The 19,963-nt window shown below is 39.7% G+C and overlaps 2 protein-coding genes across 5 annotated transcripts in view; both read right to left on the bottom strand.

Moving 5' to 3' along the window:
* rabgef1 (RAB guanine nucleotide exchange factor (GEF) 1) overlaps positions 1–8,467 on the bottom strand; it is a 34,182-nt gene extending 25,715 nt beyond the window's left edge. For 2 of the 3 annotated variants that reach the window (XM_063031867.1, XM_063031869.1), the window contains exon 1: positions 8,330–8,467. The gene's annotated coding sequence lies outside the window, so the exon portion shown is untranslated. The remainder of the gene's footprint in view (positions 1–8,329) is intronic. The other variant, XM_063031868.1, reaches the window with a different exon arrangement.
* A 6,736-nt stretch (positions 8,468–15,203) lies between these two features.
* Positions 15,204–19,963, bottom strand: part of LOC134336701 (BTB/POZ domain-containing protein KCTD7-like) — a 117,375-nt gene continuing 112,615 nt past the window's right edge. The window contains exon 5 of one of the 2 annotated variants that reach the window (XM_063031087.1): positions 15,204–17,223. In XM_063031087.1, the coding sequence (XP_062887157.1) occupies positions 16,847–17,223 (377 nt within the window). In that variant the 3' untranslated portion in view covers positions 15,204–16,846. The remainder of the gene's footprint in view (positions 17,224–19,963) is intronic. The other variant, XM_063031088.1, reaches the window with a different exon arrangement.

The raw sequence follows: 19,963 nt of genomic DNA, 5'->3' as shown, positions 1-19,963 counted from the left end.
CTGATTAGACAATGAACACATGTATACTACCTCACAACCTTTTTTCTTATTTTTTGCTGTCTTCTTGCACTACCTATTTAATCTCATATACACACACAGACACATACAAAGACATATTTTAATTTATTTTTTTTTATTCCAGTTTGAGGACCACTTATCCAAAAATCCAAAATCCGAAAAACTTTGAAATCCAAAACTTTTGAGCACTAACAAGATGCACAAATGGAAAATTTGACAAGATGCTGGGAAGTTTTCCAGATGATGTGCAGGCCTCTACACACCACAGACAGTTCTGAGAAGTGACCTCACATATGTAATAAGCAGAAGTTAATGAAAAATAGAAAACTACAGTACTGTGCAAAAGTCTTAGTATAGATAGAGCTAGGGTGCTTAAGAATTTTGCATAGCACTGTTATAATTTTATGTACTGCTGCTGCAAAAAAACAAAATTTGTGACATATATGAGTGACGATAAACCTGACGCTCCATCTTCTTCAGCACCCTAGCTACACATGTGCCCAAGATTTTTGCACAGTACTGTATGCCACTGACAACAGTATGCTGATCATGAAACAAAGACCTGTCACAAAGAACTGAAAATTGAAGGTAATTGTGAACATTCAGCAAGCCAGTTGCAGAAATTTAAGAAAAGCCATGGCATTAATTATTTTAAAGCATCTGTTGATCATGAAACAGCAGAGAAAATCATTAATGAGTTTGCCAAAATCGTAACTGATGAAAATCTTTCACCAGAATAAGTCTACAATGCTGATTGCTTTTACACCTTACATACAGTAAAACCTAAAGTAAAATACAATTACGGTGTACTGCAACCTTTTAATCAAAACACTGCATTTTAGGTGAAGACTGAAAGCCTGCCATTGTTTGTTGTTCAATAACTAATTCAGATATTCTCCTGATGCTATTGTGCTGCTTTTGTTACCCTGTACACATTATAGTTTTATTATATTAATGGTATGTAATAATTTTTACTGTAAAGTACAGATGTGTGATAATAACATGTTAGAAGAATAAAAACATTGACGTGCAAGACAAAGACTGTTAAAACATAAATACAGAGTTGGAAATGATGGCGATCCCAAGCTATTACATAGTACAACATCTGAAAAAACCTGGAATCTGAAAAAAATATATAAATTCCAAAAACATTTCCTAACAGTTCGGCGGGAGGAGAGAGAGCAGCGCACCACACGTGCACAGCCCTTCGGTGAAAAATGATATTGTTTCCATTAAGTAGGGGCTGTGGACAATTCTGATTTGATGGAGACAGACGTGAAAGCACAGAGGAACACCTGGAGAAATTTCTGAAACGCTCGTTCACTGCTGTCGTTGCTGTGCAGTCGGGAATCTTCCGGAGGGAAGGCCTCAAAATCCCCGACTTTGCCTGCTGTTGGCGACCGAGATTGAGGTCAAATCGTTCGGACAGAGAAGGCACTCAGTACTCAGTGTTGGAGAGCTGAATGGGAGGCTTGAAGTTTTTGGATGACAGAGTCGGACTGTGGTCAGGCATGGCAGGGAGAGTTTTTCTTCCTTCTCCCGTCTGCGTGAGATGTGGGACATTTGAGAGAAGTTGAACTTTTTACTGTGCTCATGGGCTTCTTCATCAAGTTATGGTATTGTTGCACTGTTGTAACTGTATGTTATAATTATGTGGTTTTGTTAGTTTTCTCAGTCTTGGTCTGTTCTGTTTTGTGATATCACACCGGAGGAAATATTGTATCATTTCTTAATGCATGCATTACTAAATGACAATAAACGAGGACTGCGTGTCTTCATAATCTAAATAAATAATTCTGAATAATTCCAAACAACTTGAAACCAATTATACACGTTTTATATTGATGTATTGTACATGTACAGTGTAAATAATCTTTAAAATAATTAATGATGGAAAAGATTATTTGGTTCATTCTAATTTACCAACCTGGAGAGATTTCTTAGCTCTCCAGCTCTTAACCCACAAATATTTCAGATCATTTTCAGGATGGAGAGCAAGGGCAGATAAAGCCTAATGGGAAAACATTCATGAATGCAGTTTGGGATTGGGACAGGATTAGAAGCCTATAACTTTTTTCCAGTGCCTATTGAAAATGCAACAGGTAATTTATTCCAGAGACACAGGAGACTGCAAGTGCTGGAATCTGGAACAACAACCTGATAGAGAAGCTCAGCAAAGTTGAGCAGCATCCATTAGGTGAAAGGAATTGTCAACATCCTAGGTCAAAACCCTGTATCAAAGGTGTGTCCCCTTCTGAACTGGAATATTTCAAAAGAATCAAAGGGGTTCTCAACTACTGTTGATAGCATAACATGTTAAGAATAAAAACATTGAAGCTGATTTCAAATCATTTCTTCAGAATTATAGCCAAACTTAGATGCCAACACTAACAAGTATAAAGGGATTACAAAAAGTGGTTAAACCAACAGGGCCTTGAAGCCTTTACCCTATCCAGCAGTTAAAAAACTACTCTTAAACTTAATCCAGCATTAATAGTTCATCTGATCTTCAGTTTCCAATCCATTTTGCTGGTCGAGATTGTGAACTCTGCTTACACAGGACTCTCACCTTCTATGAGGTTCTAGAGTCAAATCATGCTCCAGAGTCAAATCATGCTCCAGAGGCAAGCATAACTATTTGGATGGACCCTCTAGTGCAATATTAAGGGAATGATTAACTGTCAGAGGTACCACATTTCAAACGGGACATTAAATCTGGCTGAGGATTGGTATGGTAGCATCGGGTTAGTGCAACATTTTATAATGTTAGCTTTAAGATCAGGGTTTGATTTTCACCACTGTTTGTAAGGAGTATGTACATTCTCCCTGTGACCACATGGGTTTCTTCCAGGTACACTGGCTTCCTCCTACATTTCAAAGATGTATGGTTAAGAGTTAGTAAGTTGTAGGCATGTTATGTTGGTGCTGGAAGCACAGCAACAGTACAAGCACAACCCTAATACAAAACGCATTTCACTGCATGTTATGATGTATACCTGACAAATAAAGCTAATCACCATCTTTTAATCTGCAAATTGAATCTTTATCCACAATCCTAGGCGGACTTCAAAGATTGCATGGCATAAACCAAGAACATTTATTCCATGGCCTATCATTCAACATTACTTAAACAGTTTATCGTAATTTTCTGATTATGGGGGCTTAATATATTCAAAACACCATCTGCAGATCATAAAATGATTGTGCTCTGAAAAAAAAATACTTGTTCAAGGAGTCTGAAGTTGTGAAAGATGTATATAAACAAACTACTGGCTACCTTAACAAATTCCAAGGAATTGTTAATACTAAGGAAAAAGCAAATCAGCAAAAGCAGAATTTGAGGAAAACTGATAAATTTCCTCATTAAGACAATGGCTATTCATACCAAAACTGCTGCATTTATTGACTCACACAATTCAATCATATGATACTGATCATATTCCTTAGCATACTATAGAAGCTGTACTACCACGTTCAGCAATAACATTGTTCGCAGAGAAGTAACTTTACTTCTCAGTATCTAATAATTCCTTAGATTCATTCTGCATGGCTTCAACCATCACTTTTAACAAAGGTTTCTTGTGGAATTCTATCATAAAAGTGTTATATCACAACCCATAAATATACTTGTATTTAAGGAATAGTTAACTCTCCAAGTCAAAATTAATAAATCTAAATTTAATTTAAATCCTCTTGATTCGCTCTTCATCATTTAGTGGATATTTTGATGCTAGCTTTGGGAATCAAAAGTGGACCAAATACAGAAGTGAAAGTTTAATTATCTTACAGAACCTCAATGAAACTGAACCAATTCAAAATCTGAAATCAGTGGGAAAGGGTGAGAAAACATTTTGGGTGAAAAAGATCTTTATGGAATCCAGTTCTACATAATCTAGATATAAACTAGAGACTCTGATTTTAGATAATGGCAACAACCTGTAGAACTATTGCAGTGACAGATGCTTGATTCCATGTTCTGAAATTTGTGATGAAATTTTCATGGAAAATTTGGATGCTAGAATGTTAACTTTAATAAAATATTGTTTGCAAACATTTTCTTTATAAGTATTGTATCTGAAGGTTAGGCTAGGGGAGAAGGCTGTCAACAAAGATACTAAAAAAAATTGATAAACAACAGATTCTGCATATGCTAAAAATACAGAGCAACGTTTACAAAATGCTGGAAGAACTCAACAGGTCAGACTGTATCTATGAAGAGGAATATACAGCTGATGTTCAGGCACTGTGCAACCTCCTCTACATCAATGACACCTGACATAGATTGGGGGACCGGTTTGTCAAACACCTTTGCTCCATCTGCCACAAAAGGTGGGATTCCCAGTGGCCAAATATTTTAATTCTTCTTTCCATCTCCCCATTCCAACATATCAGTTCATGGCTTCTCTAATGCTACGACGAGGCCACTCTCAAGTTGGAGGAGCAACACTTCATATTTCACCTAGGTAGCTGCCAACCTGACAGTATGAACAATAATTTCCCCAACTTCTAGTAAATTCTCCCACTACCTCCTTCTCTGCTTTTCCATTCCCTATTGTGGCTTCCCTCGTATCCCTTCTCTTCTCCTCACTGCCTCCTATGCCCCTCCTCCTTGCCATTCTCCAATAGTTCACTCTGTCCTAACGGATTCCTTCTCCCTCAGCCGTTAACCTTTTCCACCTATCATCTCCCAGCTTCTCACTTCCATCTTCCCTCCCCCACCAACTTTGCCCCTGTCCTGGTTTCACCTATCACCTGCCAGTTTAGACACCTTCCCCTCCCCCATCTTAGTGTGGTTTATGCATTTTGTGTGTGTCAATTTAAATTCATGGATTATCTGCCCATTATGGTAACTTTACCCAATTTATGTCAAGGTGATTTCCTTTCCAAATATTGGGAAATAGATCTTAGGGGCCCATATTTGAGAAGGTAGCTGAGCAAACTGTAAGCCATTTCAGCATATCTATGGAAGGGAAAAGAATCCTATCATAATAAAGTGAATAGTAACGAAAGTAAGTAATTTTTCTGCAGTTCTGTTTTTGAAATCTGTCAATAACTAGTATGAAGCGAGGCTACAGATGGACAGATAATAGGGAACTTCGTATCTCCCAAAGGAGTGGTGGACTCTTGGGACTTTGTCTGAAAAATTAATTGAGACTAAACTTAAATACTTAACTATGGATCTTGATTTAGCAGGACAAACTTGAAAGTAGGTACATTAACACCATATTTCACCATATTTTAAAAGTACATGGAAAACTTATATGGAACACACAAAATACTGGAGGAACCCAGCAGGGCAGGAAGCAAAGAGTAGACATTTGACATTTTGCATCAAGATCCTTCATCAGGACTGCTCCACTATTCCGCGCGTGTGTGTGTGTGGGGGGGGGGGGGGCTTGGATTTCCAGCATCTGCAGATTTTCTCGTGTTAGAAAACTTTTGTTTGTTAGAATTACAAAAGCAGAAAACTTCTACAACCTTGCCCTCTTAACATTTATAAATAATTTCATAGTGTCAGGGGACCTCAGCTATTTTCATCACAAAAGCATTAGACCAGAAGCAACAGCTTCATTTGTAAAAAGAAAAGCAGGAAGTTTCCACCTTCTCTGCACAAGATCTGCAGTCCAAAAGTGTAAACAAGAATTCAGTCACCTGACCACATTGTATAACATGTAGATGGCAGTTTAATCATGAATTCCAAGGTAAAGTAAGACTACTAAAGTGCTATGACCCAACGTTCATCCTAGGTCTGACATAAACAATACCAATCAGAATGCCTTTATTTATCAGTGCCAAACATACTCCCAATTCTACCATGCTAAAAGATCATTCTTGACAAGTTGATCAATGTCAATGGAGTGATTTAAAGCCAATAATTGGGTGCCCTTGTTTCCATTCATGATTACCATCCATTTATCCTTTTCAGCAGAAACAATTCAATCACACCACCACTATCATTCCCTTTTTTGGGGAAATGTCTCCGATTCACATTAAACTCAATTTTACTTTGTATTTTTGCACAACTTACCACAATTCGGAGTTTTTGTCCACGTGACAAGGAGGCGCACAGGAGTAAGATAGATTGCCTCGTAACAACCTTGCACTCAACGTCAGTAAAACCAAAGAATTGATTGTGGACTTCAGGAAGGGAAAATTGAGAGAACACATACCAGTCCTCATCAAGGGATCAGAAGTGGAAAGTGTAAGCAGTTTCAAGTTCCTGGGTTTCAACATCTCGTAAGATCTATCCTGGACCCAACATTTTGATGCTATTACAAAGAAGCCACACCAGCGGTTATATTTCATTAGGAATTGAGGTGATTTAGTACGTCAAAGACTAGCAAATTTCTACAGATGTACCGTGGAGAGCATTCTAACTGGCTGCATCACCATCTGGTATGCAGGGGCCACTGCACAGGATCGGAAAAAGCTACAGAGGGTTGTAAACTAAGCAGTCCCATCATGGGCACTAGCCTTTCCACCACTGAAGAAATCTTCAAAAGACAATCCCTCAAAAAGGCAGTATCCATCATTAAGGACCCCCACTACCAGGACATTCCCTCTTCCTGTTGCTACCATCAAGGAGCAGGAGCCTGAAGGCACACACTCAATGTTTTAGGAATGACTTCTTCCCCTCCTCCATCAGATTTCAGAATGGACAATGAACTCATGAACACTAACTCACTAGTTTTGCATTACTTATCTTTTATAATCTTCACATTATTTTGGATTACAACTTTTATAAATGTAATTTTTATGTACTGCACGGTACTGCTGCCACAAAACAACGATTTTCACTTCATACATCAGTGATAATAAACCTGATTGAGAAAGCTGTTAATAAGTGATACTGGCAAAACCCAAACTGAACATCAGAAGGCATAGTCCAAATTCACACCCAGCATATTATAGTCCACTTTGAAGCTTGTGCCCATTTCTGTCCTTCTGCATTCTCAGCATAATTCATATTGATACCATGATTTATAATAGTTAGCTAACTTGAATTCATAACACTTTATCATCTTTCTTAAATCATTAATAGCAAAGACACAGCAGTGACCCCTTGGGGCACTCCAGTAAATAACAAGCTGCCAATCTGATTAAGTTTCATATACAGTATTGCCACTTTCCTCCTTACATGTCAAAGAACAGTTTCACTCTAACTTTGCCCAAGTTCAGTGAAAGGTCAGCAACATGAAATATTCACTTTTATCACTACACAAATCCTGACAGATTTAGATTATTACTAACGTCTTCTATCTCTGAAGTCCAGATCTGCAATGTTGTTGGAACCTTTTATCAGCTGACTTTCATACACAGCAACCAAAAAATTTGACATCCTTATCAGCAGCAATTAACAGCCACATAATAAATTCCCTGGAAATGTGAAAACATAGGGCAGAGAAGAACATCATTTCCTTTTACACTAAAGACATTGCAGTTAAAAATAAGTATCATGAGAAACAGAAAGGAAGAAGAACTAATAACATTTGAAGAAATACTATAGTGTTTCACAATTTATTTTTGCTGGGGAAGAAAATAGTGCCATGAATTGCTTTCAACATTTTTATCTTTAATGTAATATCAAACATAAGCATTAATACACTGCCAGTCGTAACTGAAGTATTACCAAATGTTTCTCAAGTCACTCTTGAAGTGCAACCTCTGATGCAACACTAGGAAAAGCGATAACCAATTTGAGAACATGTGATATGATGACAACAAAATGTTAGTAACGTCGACATTCAAACAGCGTAATCAAGAAGCCAGCACAGTTTAATGTTTCATTCCAGAACACAGCACTCAACCGATACTCCACAGGAACACGAACCTGAATTACTAAATCCAAAATATTCTGACTCTAAGGCAGAATACGCTAAACTTAATATAACCTTCCATTGAACTTGGGATGACACCAAGGGATAATAGAGTATTCATAATACCCACGTCTCCGACTTTCCCGAAACCTGACCATTCGCTTACAAACACCTGTGTTAGCTTTGGAAAGATGGGGCAGACAGATGCCCCGGTCTTTCTCGCCTCCCTCCAGTGACCTTTCACAACGCCCTGATAACTACGTACACCACCCAGTCCCTGGTCGAAGCCGCACCTTGTATTTCCCAGAGCCAGAAACGAAACAAACAGTGCTCGGTTCCAGGCGCCGGGCTCCCCCACTCCCGTCCCATCCCGGGCCGGGCCGGGCCTGGGAGCTGTCAGTGTCCTCGTCCATACCCACGGCGGCCGACGGCTGCTCGAACAAACGACCCGACACTACCCACTGCCTTTACTACTTTAAATACCCAGCCTTCACCTGGAACACTCGCCGAGTCTGTCGACCTACGACCGATCTCCGTCTCGGAAACCTTTGTCTCTCCTTCCCTCCCGCCGCCTTGTTTCCTTCACCAAAACACCAACGGCGGCGCCGCTCGCCACTGACGGGAACACGGCGTCATTGCGTCACCGCGCATACGTGAGCGCCGCCTGCGTCACCTGACTGTTGCCTTCCCCGGCAAATTGCGATTAGCGGAGCAAAGCGCTGCTGGTGTTGGATGGCGAGAGACAGATGCAAAGTTTGAGGGGTGGGTGGATACCACCGCGTGATTGTTTAAACAGCTGAAAGCAGGGCACTGTTTAAATACACATGTGGTCAGTCAGGAAATAGAAATGAGAGTTAGCATTTTATGTATAGCACATTGGAACGTGCTTTAGCCGATGATAAAGACCATAAGACATTGGAGAAGAATTAGGCCATTCGGCCCAAAGAATCTGCTCCACATTCCATCATGGATGATTTATTATCCCTCTCAGATTCATTTTTCTTCCTTCTCATCTGACACCTTGACTAATTAATAACCTATCACCTTCCACTTTAAATATACCCAATAACTTGGCCTCCACAGCCATCTGTGGCAATGAATTCCACAGATTAACTAACCTCTGGCTAAAGAAATTCCTCTTCATCTCTGTTCTCAATGGATTTCCTGCTATTCAAAGGCTGTGCCCTCTGGTCTGAGACCCCATCTCTACAGGAAACATTTTCCTCACGTCCACTCTATCGAAGTATTTCAATGAGACCCCTCCCTTGTTATAAGACAGTAAGACATTGGAGCAGATACACCCTCATTCTTCAAAACTCCAGCAAGTACAGGCCCAGTGCCATCAAATGCTCCTTATTTGTTAACACATCCTTCCACTTATATTCTAGTCCTCTCAAAATGAATGCTAACATTGCATTTAACTTCCTTACCACTGACTCGACCTGCAAGTTAACCTTTAGAGAATCCTGCATGAGGGCTCCCAAGTCTTTTACACCTCTGATTTTTGATTTTTTTTTCCCATTTAGAAAGTAGTCAATGCCTTTATTTCTTCTATCAAAGTGCATGACCATACTCTTCACTACGCTTCCCTACGTTATATTGCATCTGCCAGTTCTTTTGCCTATTCTGTCAATCTGTCTAAGTTCTTTTGCAAATTTACTGCTTCTTCAACATTTCCTGCCCCTCCACCTATCTTTGAATCATCCACAAATGTGACCACACCATCAATTCTGTCATCCAAATCATTGATATATAACGTGAAAAGAAGTGGTCCCGATACTGACTCTGCAGGACACCACTAGTCACCAGCGGCCAGCCGGAATGTGACCCTTTTTGCCTTTCTTTGCCTCCTGACAGTCAGCCACATCCACATTAATGTGGATACTATCCACATTAGTATCTTTCCTGCAATACCATGGTCTCTTGTCTTGTCAAGCAGCCACATCTGTGGCACCTTGTTGAAATCTTCTGAAAATACAAGTAAACATCATCAATTGATTCTCATTTGTCTATCCTGCCTGTTATTTCTTCAAAGAATTCCAACAGATTGGTCAGGCAAGATTCCCCCTTAAGAGACCATGTGACTTTGGCTATTTTAACATGGGCCTCTAAGTACCCGAAACCTCATCCTTAATAATGGACTCCAACATCTTCCCAACCACTGAAGTCATGTGAAACTGCCTATGATCTCTTCTGCCTCCTTCCTTTCTTAAAGAGTGGAGTTAAATTTGCAATTTTCCAATCCTCCAGAATCATTCCAGAAACTAATAGTTCATGAAAGGTCATTAATAATGCCTCCTCAATCTCTTCAGCTACCTTTTTCAGAATGCTGGGGTGTAGTCCATCTGGTCCAGGTGACTTATCTTCCTTAAGAACTTTCAGCTTTCCAAGCACCTTCTCCTTATTAATGGCAAATGCACTCACTTCTGCCCTCTGACACTTCAATTTCTGGCATACTGCCAGTGAAGATTGATGCAAAATACTAATTAAGTTTGTCCCACATTACTACCTCTCCAGCGACATTTTCCAGCAGTCCAATATCCCCTCTTTTACTCTTTATGTATGTGAAAAAAACTCCAGGTATCCTCTTAACTAGTATTGGCTAGCTTACCTTTATATTTCATCTCGTCTATCCTTATGGTATCATTAGTTGCCTTCTGTTGGTTTTTAGAAGCTTCCCAATGTGAGAGAGAGATGGAGGTAGGGATAGAGACAGAGATAGAGATGGAGAGAGATTGAGATAGAGATAAAGACTGAGGGAGAGTGAGATAGAGATAGAGATTGAGGAAGAGTGAGAGTTAGAGAGAGAGAGCAAACTAATTATCTAATGGTGCCTGATGAAACAAATCCCTTCTGCCTGCACATAGTCCACATCCTTCAAATTTTTGCATATTCCGATGTCTATCCAAGCACCTCTTAAAAGCTTCTATTGTATTTGCCTCCAGCACCACTCTGTGTAAAAAAACTTGCCCAGCACATTTCCTGTGAACTTATCCCAGCAAACCACCTATTGACCCTAACCTAATTACAGGACAATTTGCAATGGCCAATTAACCTACTAACTGGCATGCCTTTGGACTGAGAGAGGAAACCCGAGCACCCAAAGAAAACCCTTATGGTCACGGGAGAAGGTACAAATTCCTTGCAAATGGAATTTAACTCCAAATCCCAAGCTGTAATAGTGTCGTGCTAAATGCAACGCCACCATGGTGCCAATTTTACTTTGTGAATGTATTTTCGTAACTGGAATTTAATTTATCTGAAGCCACCATTTGTATCTTTGAGAGTGCATCACACAGCAAGCACAATGATATGTGATGGTAGTGTTGACTTGTCACTGGACTATTGCATGGGTGAAATTCCAATTTCTGTACCCTCTCTAATGTTGAGGCCGGAGCAGTGTCCTATAAAGTTTCAGTGCCTTTATGCAATGCTTCCAGAATTATGCATCCTTACTGTTTTCTCAACCAGCTCTGCCACTTTCGATGCACCCATAGAACCAGATTCATCTGTTCTTATTTCTCGCTTAGACCATTATTTTTCTTTTTAAATTGACTCTCCTACCTAAGTGGTTCAACTCACATCCCTCCACATTAAACTTTTCTCTGATTCAACAAACAGGAAAAAAGGGAAGTCCATATCACAGGTATCGCTAGGTAAATGTAGGTGGCTTCCTTTGAAGTCAGTGGTGAACCGGCTTACTTTATTAATGACTGGAGAATCCAGCTCCACATACAATTTAGAAATACATTGTTAAACACATTTTCGGATAGGCAGAAAACAAAATCCCTGAATTGCTCCCACTTACTAATTTTACCAAATGAGGAAAAATGTTCCTGGCTTTGATTTTCATAACTCAGTACAGAGAATATTAAAGTCCATAAGTTAAATAATCAAATAAAAGTTGAATATATACAACATATTTCTATTGATTAGCTATTTTTTGAAAAAAAAATCCATTTCATTTGTTATGATAAAATTCACAAGCAAAAATAAGGGTTATGGGGAAAAGGCAGGTGGGTGGAGATGAGTCCATGGCCAGATCAGCCATGATCTTATTGAATGACAGAGCAGGCTCGACGGGCCAAATGGCCTACTCCTGCTCCTATTTCCTATTTCATATGTTCTTAAAACAACTCCAAAGGAAAAACACAACACAAAAGATTCTGCAGATGCTGGAAATCCTGAGTAACATGCACAAGCAGCTGTAGGAACTCAGCAGGTCAGGCAGCGTCCATGGAAATGAATCAGTCAACGTTTTGGGCTGAAACCCTTCTTCAAGACTGGAAAGGAAGGGGATTTGAATTGAAAATACACGTGGACTAAGATGTTAACTGACCTGTGCTATCACCAGTGGGATCATCAGTTGATCTGCCACCTGTCTTCAGGAGTTTCGGCCCGCTTATGATCAAGACTCCCTCCAGGTGGTGGGCCAGCAGTGCTAAAGCACCACCTCCCACTGGTGAGCTTAAAAACTTGGCATCTGCCTCTATCAGAGTTGTTGGTCGCTTCCATCCAACAGATAGTCTACTCTTCAGGTGACAATACAACCAATGAAGGGTTTGCAAGATATGTATACACTGTCCGACTATCTGCCCCTCTGGAAATACTTGGTCCAGACCCATACTGATCCCTTCTCTGCTGCCTCAGCTACAGCCCTGCTGGTTGACTTGATCTCTCTTCTAGTGAAGCCAAGGTCACACAGCCACTCCTGGAAAGTGAACACAATAAACACACAGCAGCCTACTTCGAATAGATAGCATGAGACCTTCTACCCTCTGTCTCTGCACTCTGATCTTAATTCTGCATACTTGGTTAACTTGCGCTCATGGGCTTCATCGATGTTGTCTTCCCAGGGGACTGTGAGTTCACCAATAACCACTTCTCTACTGGTGTCAGACCATACAATTACTTCGAAGACATTAGAATAAAAAGATAGGGGGAGGAGTAGGAAGACAATGTAGAAGGTGATGGGTGAAGCCAGGTGGGTGAGAAGGATAAGGGGCTGGAGAAGAAGCAATCTGATAGGAGAGCAGAGTGGACCATGGGAGAAAGGGAAGAAGAAGGAGTACCGTGGAAGGTGATAGACAGGTGAGAAGAGGTAAGAGGCCAGAATAGGGAATAGAAGAGGGAAGGGAGGGCGGGGAAAAATTACTGGAAGGAGAAATCAATGTTCATGTCATCAGGGTGGAGACTACCTTCATCAGGTGAATGGGCAGCTATAGCATTTCTGTGGCTTGCAGGGATATGTGCCAGGAGGCAGATTAGTGGGGAGGCACAAATAGACGAGGAAAACGATATTAACGGATATGAAGAAAAGGCAAGTACAGTACATGAAATTAGGTCATAGGTCATTGTAGTGAGTTATTACAGGCATGAAGATCTAAGATAGTTATTTGGTTATTTGGTTTCATATTGTGTCTTTTTAAAAGCATATCTGTAGTTATTAAAGCAAAGACACACTATAACCAGTAAGCAAGACTACTAATTTTGTATTTCCTGTGCAAGTAACCAAATCTAGTAATAATAGTTACAGGCTGAAGATCTTGAAGGGTCTCGGGCTGCAGCATTGACGGTTTACTCTTTTCCATAGATGCTGCCTGACCTGCTGAGTTCCTCCAGCATTTTGAGTGTGTATTGCTCTGGACTTCCAGCATCTGCCGACTTCCTTGTAGATGGTTTAGTAATTTTCAACTTGATACTTTGTAAGGAGTGTCCCAGTTTCCATTTTTATTTGCAGAATCCGGGCAAAATTTGTAGATTTCATCCACGTTTTTGTTTCTCTGGTGGTTCAATGTATCATCTGTCAATATTGTGTTAAGAGTCTGGTAGAATTCAGGGCTCCAGCATTTTAAAGCCTCTTGAGAGTAGCTCCACATTTCTTTGCTTTTTAAAAGAGCTAACTTACAGGGAAAATAATGTTTTAAAATTGCTTATTGTGAAGTTTAAATGCTTTTAAATAACAAGATCATTTAGAGAATGGTGCAGTGGAGACAAACACTTCATTATCTGTTGCCAGTATATAGAGGCTTAAAATTAATTTATATGACTTTATTCTTCAATACATCCAATTTCAGAAATAGCTGCTACTCCCCAATGTTTTTAAATTGATGTTGTGGTTTTGAAAGTATTGTCTATTGATAATGTTAATGTACTTCCTTTTCTTGCCTTGATGTGAACTCTGAGGTTCAAGTTTGAGAACCAGAAAATTTCCATTGGGTAACTGCAGCTGACTCTATTGTGTAACTCACTATACGTTTACAGATAATATCACGAGACTAAATTGTACATAATTGTTCAGAGCTCTAATTTTATTTGACCTTGAATGCACAGCGTAACTGAACTGCTTTGTCAAAAATCTTGATAAGAGTTGTTATACTTTGTATTTTCCAGAACCAAAAAAAATCTATCCCAATAGAGAATCAGCCTGCTAGGCTTTAAAATTTCACCTCAACACTATTGAAATGGATTCTGAGCTAGGAGGATGAATTCTGTGCAACTATAAGTCTTATAGATAAATCACTAACACCATCTAATATACAGGGCAACACAGTCAAAATGCTGGAGGAGCTCAGCTGATCAGGCAGCATCTATGGAAATGAATAGATAGTCAACATTTCGGGCTGAGACCCTTCATCAGGATTGAGAAGGAAGGGGAAAGATTCCAGAATAAAAAGGTTAGGGTGGGGGGGGGGAAGGAAAGGAGGCTAGCAGGAAGGTGATAGCTGAAGCTCGGTGGTACGAACAGTCAAGGGTTGGAGAAGAAGGAATCTGACAGGAGAGATGTGGGTCATAGGAGAAAGGGAAGGAGTGGACCCAGGGGGATGTAAAAGGGAGGTGAGAAGAAGTAAAAGCTCAGAGTGGTGAATGGAGAAGTGGGGGGTGGATTTTGTTTATCGGAAGGAGAAATCGATATTCGTGCCACCAGGTTGGAGGCTACCCAGACGGAATATACTGTGTTGCTCCTCTGCCCTGGGAATGGCCTTGTCATAGTTAACCCTTTCATTCCTGAGATCATTCTTGTGAACCTTCTCTCAACTCTCTACAATGTCAGATCTTGATCTCAGGCAATGAGATGGGTCAAGTGCACCAAGCTTTGGTAGAGGAAATTTAGAAAAATATATTCATTTACGGGATGTGGCCGTCGCCTGCTAAGCCAGCATTTATTGCCCATCCCTAGTTGCCCAATATTGTAAGCCATATCTCAGCAATAGAAGATAAAAAGCAACACAAAGCAGAATCAGATTTATTACCACAGACTTGTATGATACAATATAATTAACTGAAGTAAGGACAATTGCAATGGAACCTGTCCAACATAAACTGAAACAAAAACGTGACAGGCAAACCTGGAATGCAAGGATGGACTTGCCTTTCAAAAATGTGATTGAGGGAGAGTTGAAGCACATTCCCATCAGAAGCAGAGGAAGATCAAATACATTCAGTTCTTCTTGGATGGTGCTAGAGATGCAGAAGGAGCTGACATCTGACTAGCTCAGCAGCCAATCGTACAGAAGAATTCTCACAGGTAGTAATGATAATAAAGCACATTTTTTGCTTCTATTTTAATTATATTTATTTCTATTTTAAATATTTTGCAGAGCACTAAACTAACATTTTATACATACACAAGGTTAAGGTAGCAACTGATACATAAATAAATATTTCCAAAATAACATTTAAAAGTGTAATATATAATGAAATATTTGAGGAGATAAAATTCACCAAAATAAAATGGAATTTTAAGACCAGGATTCACGAAGTAGTAATCGTGGTTCTATACACCATTAAAAGATTTAGATATCATACATCAATGGACAACACTTTCAGAGACTACATAGGTGAGCATAGTTCATAAATATCTGACATGGGAGTGAGTAGGATGGAAAACAGTGCAATTACTGGCTGCAACATCAGGAATTACATTAACCTCAAAATTTTAGTCAGTTTCAAGGCAAATGGACAACAAATACTGAACAGTCCGTGACACAAAAGCCACAAAATACAGGTCTGACTAAAAGCAACATTTTGAGTACAAAGATTAGCCGTCATTTAAAAGCTCTATAAGCCCTTTAAGAAATAAGAAAAAAATACCATCTGATGAAGAACAGAGCCAGAAAATCCCACCTTCCAGCAAGAAAACCTCACATTGTTTCATTAATTTCCATTTAATACATTTGAAATCAAATTACGGAAAAAAAAATACGAAGTAGACCCTGCAGCATGGAGTTTTTAATAGGGTTCATTTGGACACCAGCTTGTACAGTGAAGAATCATGACCTTAATTATAAAATGTAGGCTGAGACTGCAGTGCAAAACTGTGGAAAAGCTGTAATATTTAAGTCCTGCCATTCAGATGAGACATTATACCGAGACCTGACCTATTCTCTCATGTAGAGGTAAAAGGTCCTACAGCGCTACGTTGAAGAGGTGAGCAGTCTCATGTTCCGCTCTTGATTAATCTCACTAAAGTCAGTACTATCTTACTCTAAGTAGGAATCTGCTGTGCATAGACTGGCTGTCTTTTTCCCCACACTGCAGATGTGACTAAACATTGACAGTATTACATCAGCATTAATGTGCTTCGGGACATCCTGAGTTCATGAAAGGCACTATATACTGTATATACACGGCATATATACAAAACCTACATTTATATATGTACCATCACACAATACATAAATGGAGAAATATGAGTAAACTATTTAACTACATAATATGCTGATAAAGTGATTGTTAAGTGTTTCTGCATTCTGAGGTTTCACAGAAACTCCTTGCTCTTGCAAACAAATCAGGTTAAGGCATTAATAAATATGATCTGTTGTTGTATGCTAATACTCCAGTTTGCAAATAACCTAGCCATCTCTGTCTTGTTACAGGATACTTCCTGACACAGAATTCATCTGTACAATATTGGATTGCTGGTGTCTTTAATGTTAAATTTCTAAAGTTATATGCTTATAATATTTTAGAGGATGAATAAGGAAGCTCAAAATAATTACAAAATTCAGTTACCACCAGGTAATCTTGAACTCATAAATTGGACGCTTGCAGTAATAATAGTTTATGAGGTGCTTATCGCAAACACCTATGCACTGGTGATCCACAGTAATACCTCTGTCTGCTAAGTCAGTCACGATGCAATGGAGAAGGTCATAAACATCAGCAATTGCTTCCCATGGGCCAAACGACACATCTACTTCACAGTGATGCTCAAACAGTTTTGTCTCGTTCTCACTTCTATCGAAACGTAACGAGTTGTACAGCGGCCGCTCATACGGTGTAACTGGCATCTCCTCCTTATAAACACAGATCTTCAATTTTGCAAACCTTGCCTTTCGTTGCATTGCTCTCTGTTTTGCAATTTCAATTATCCTTTCCAAGTTTTCTGTTGAAGGGAAAAAGTGGAAATAGCAGTAAATATAAAATTCATTCTTAACCTGCTGTATACACTTGGGTCAGAAAATTGCTTTCTTTAGCATTTTTCCCCCAAAGTGGGGAAGAAAGAATTTTTATTCATAAATACCACAAATTGTCCTTTGTAAAGTAGATACTCACGTGCAAACTTGTGTCACCCTTTTCTCATAACCCTTTTACATATTCCTTTAAGTTAAATTCCAGTCTATTTTCTATATGAAAAATATAGTTATTTCGCTTTCCAACTACAAGGTTCTTTCCCCCCGAAATACTTACAAAAATCAAGAAGCCCCAGTACTCTTTATTTAACAAATTTACACATTTAAATTCAAATTCCATCATCCAATTCATGGAACACTGTAGTCTACAGGAAATAGCTTTAAACGTATTTTAAAAACTGAGTTTGTGTTGGCCTTTTCCCTCATATCGCAGTTCTCTCCTGAGCTGGCGCTGGGACTGTGAGCAATTCACACAACTGATATCAATGGGCCTCAACATTCGATCATTTACGGAGCCCCTGCTTACAAGCAGCCAATAGGCTCAAACAAAAGCATGAGGGTGAGATCTTGCTGCTATGGTAACATCCCAACCACTGGGCTGGCAGGGATACAAATCAGGATTTGAAAACTCCGACCCTCATACTGACAGTAGGTGCAACAGATCCTTCTCTTTTATAAAGTGTATTAATACTTCTCCAAAGATTACAGCTCAGCATTAAACACCATCAGTACTAATCTACAAGCTTCAAAACCAGGCCTCCGTACCTCCCTCTCTGCAACTGGATCCTTTACTTCCCCTGCACACTTGACTGTGGCTAGGCACAGCTGAAATGCCCATACATAAATTTGCCAATGACACCACTGTTTCGGCAGAAGCTCAGATGACAAGGAGGTGTACAGGAGTGAGAGAGGTTGGCTGGTACAGTGGTGTCACAATAACAATGTCCCACTCAAGGTCAGTAAGACCAAGGAATAGATTGTGGACTTCAGGAAGAGGAAGTCGAGAGAACACGCACCAGTCCTCTTTGAAGGGTCAGCATTAGAAAGGGTGAGCAGTTTCAAGTTCTGGGCATCAGAGACTCTACCTTGGGCTAAACACACTGATGCAGTCTCAATGAAGGTCACCAGCAGCTCTACTTCATTAAGAGTTTGTTATTTCACCAAGTGACAGGACTGGAAAGTTGCAAATATCACTCCACTCTTTGTGAAGGGAGTGAGGCACAAGAAAGGAAATTATAGGCCAGGTAGCCTGACCTCAGTGGTTGAGAAGATTTTGGAGTCTATCATTAAGGATGAGATTTCAGGGTGTTTGGAGGCACATGATAAAATAGATCAGTCAGTTTGGTTCCCTAAAGGGAAAATCTTACTTGACAAATCCGTTAAATTCTATGAGGAAATAACAGGCAGGATAGACAAAGAAGAGTCTGTGAATGTTGCTTCTTTGGATTTACAGGTGGCTTTTGGCAAGGTGCCACACATAAGGCTGCATAACAAGATAAAAGCCCATGGTATTACAGAAAAGATACTAACATAGATAGAATGAATGTGGTTAAGATGTTTCTGATAGTGAAGGAGTTTAAGACTAGAGGGCACAACCTCAAAATAAAGGGATGTCCATTTAGAACAGGTTTTTCAGAGGATGGTGAATCTGTGGAATTCATTGCCATAGATGGTTGTGGAGGTCAAGTCATTGGGTATATTTAAAGTTGAGGTTAATATGGTCTTCATTAGTCATGGTGTCAAAGGTTACAGAGAGAAAGCAAGAGAGTGGAATTAGGAGGGATAATAAATCAGCCATGACAGATGGACAGAGCAGACTCGATGGGCCGAGTGGCCTAATTCTGCTATGTCTGTTGGTCTAATTGTCTTAACACTCTTGCAAATTTCTAGAGAAATGGAGAGCATTCTGACAGGTTGCTTCAATGCCAGGTATGAAGCCTCCAATGCACAAGATCACCAGAGGGGACACAGACTTTTAGGCTTAGCCAGCTCCATCCCAGGCACACCCCCACCTGCCATCAAAGACATCTTCATGGGCTACTACCTCCAGAAGGCAGTGTTGATTATTAAAGACCCTCATCATCTGGGACATGCCCTCTTCCCTTTACTACTATCGGAGAGAAGGTACAGGAGCCAGAAGACCCACACTGAACATTTTAGGAACAGCTTCTAACCCTCCGCCATCAAATTTTGAAATGGTCCATGAACCTAAAAGCACAACCTTGTTATTTGTCTTTTGTACTACTTGTTTCAGTAACTTATTGTCATTTTTATATGTTGGACCATACTGCTGTTGCAAAACAACAAATTTCACAACACATGTCAGCGATAGTTAACTTGAATCTGATTCTGAAGAGCTTTTTGGAATTTGCTCGTGTATTAGTGGGTTTGCTTTTTAAAAACAGGAATTGCTCAGTCACTACCGGGGTTAAATGTCATAACATAAAGCTTCATATACAGGTTGAGTACCCTCTATCTGAAATGATTGGAGCTGGAAGTGTTACAGATTTTGGGTTTTTTTTTGTATTTTGGAATATATAATGAGATAGCTTGGTATCGTCATCATTTCCGACTCTGAGTTTATGTGCTACAGTCTTTGTCTTACCCTTGTTCATCACATGTGTACTTAACAGTAAAAACTATTACATACAGTTAATAGAATGAAAATATAATGTGTGCAGGATAACAAAAGCAGCATCGGGAGAATACCTG

The sequence above is a fragment of the Mobula hypostoma genome, chromosome 23 (genome assembly GCF_963921235.1).
Source record: "Mobula hypostoma chromosome 23, sMobHyp1.1, whole genome shotgun sequence".
NCBI classification, from domain to species: domain Eukaryota; kingdom Metazoa; phylum Chordata; class Chondrichthyes; order Myliobatiformes; family Myliobatidae; genus Mobula; species Mobula hypostoma.
This window is presented reverse-complemented; position numbering and strand designations above follow the sequence as displayed.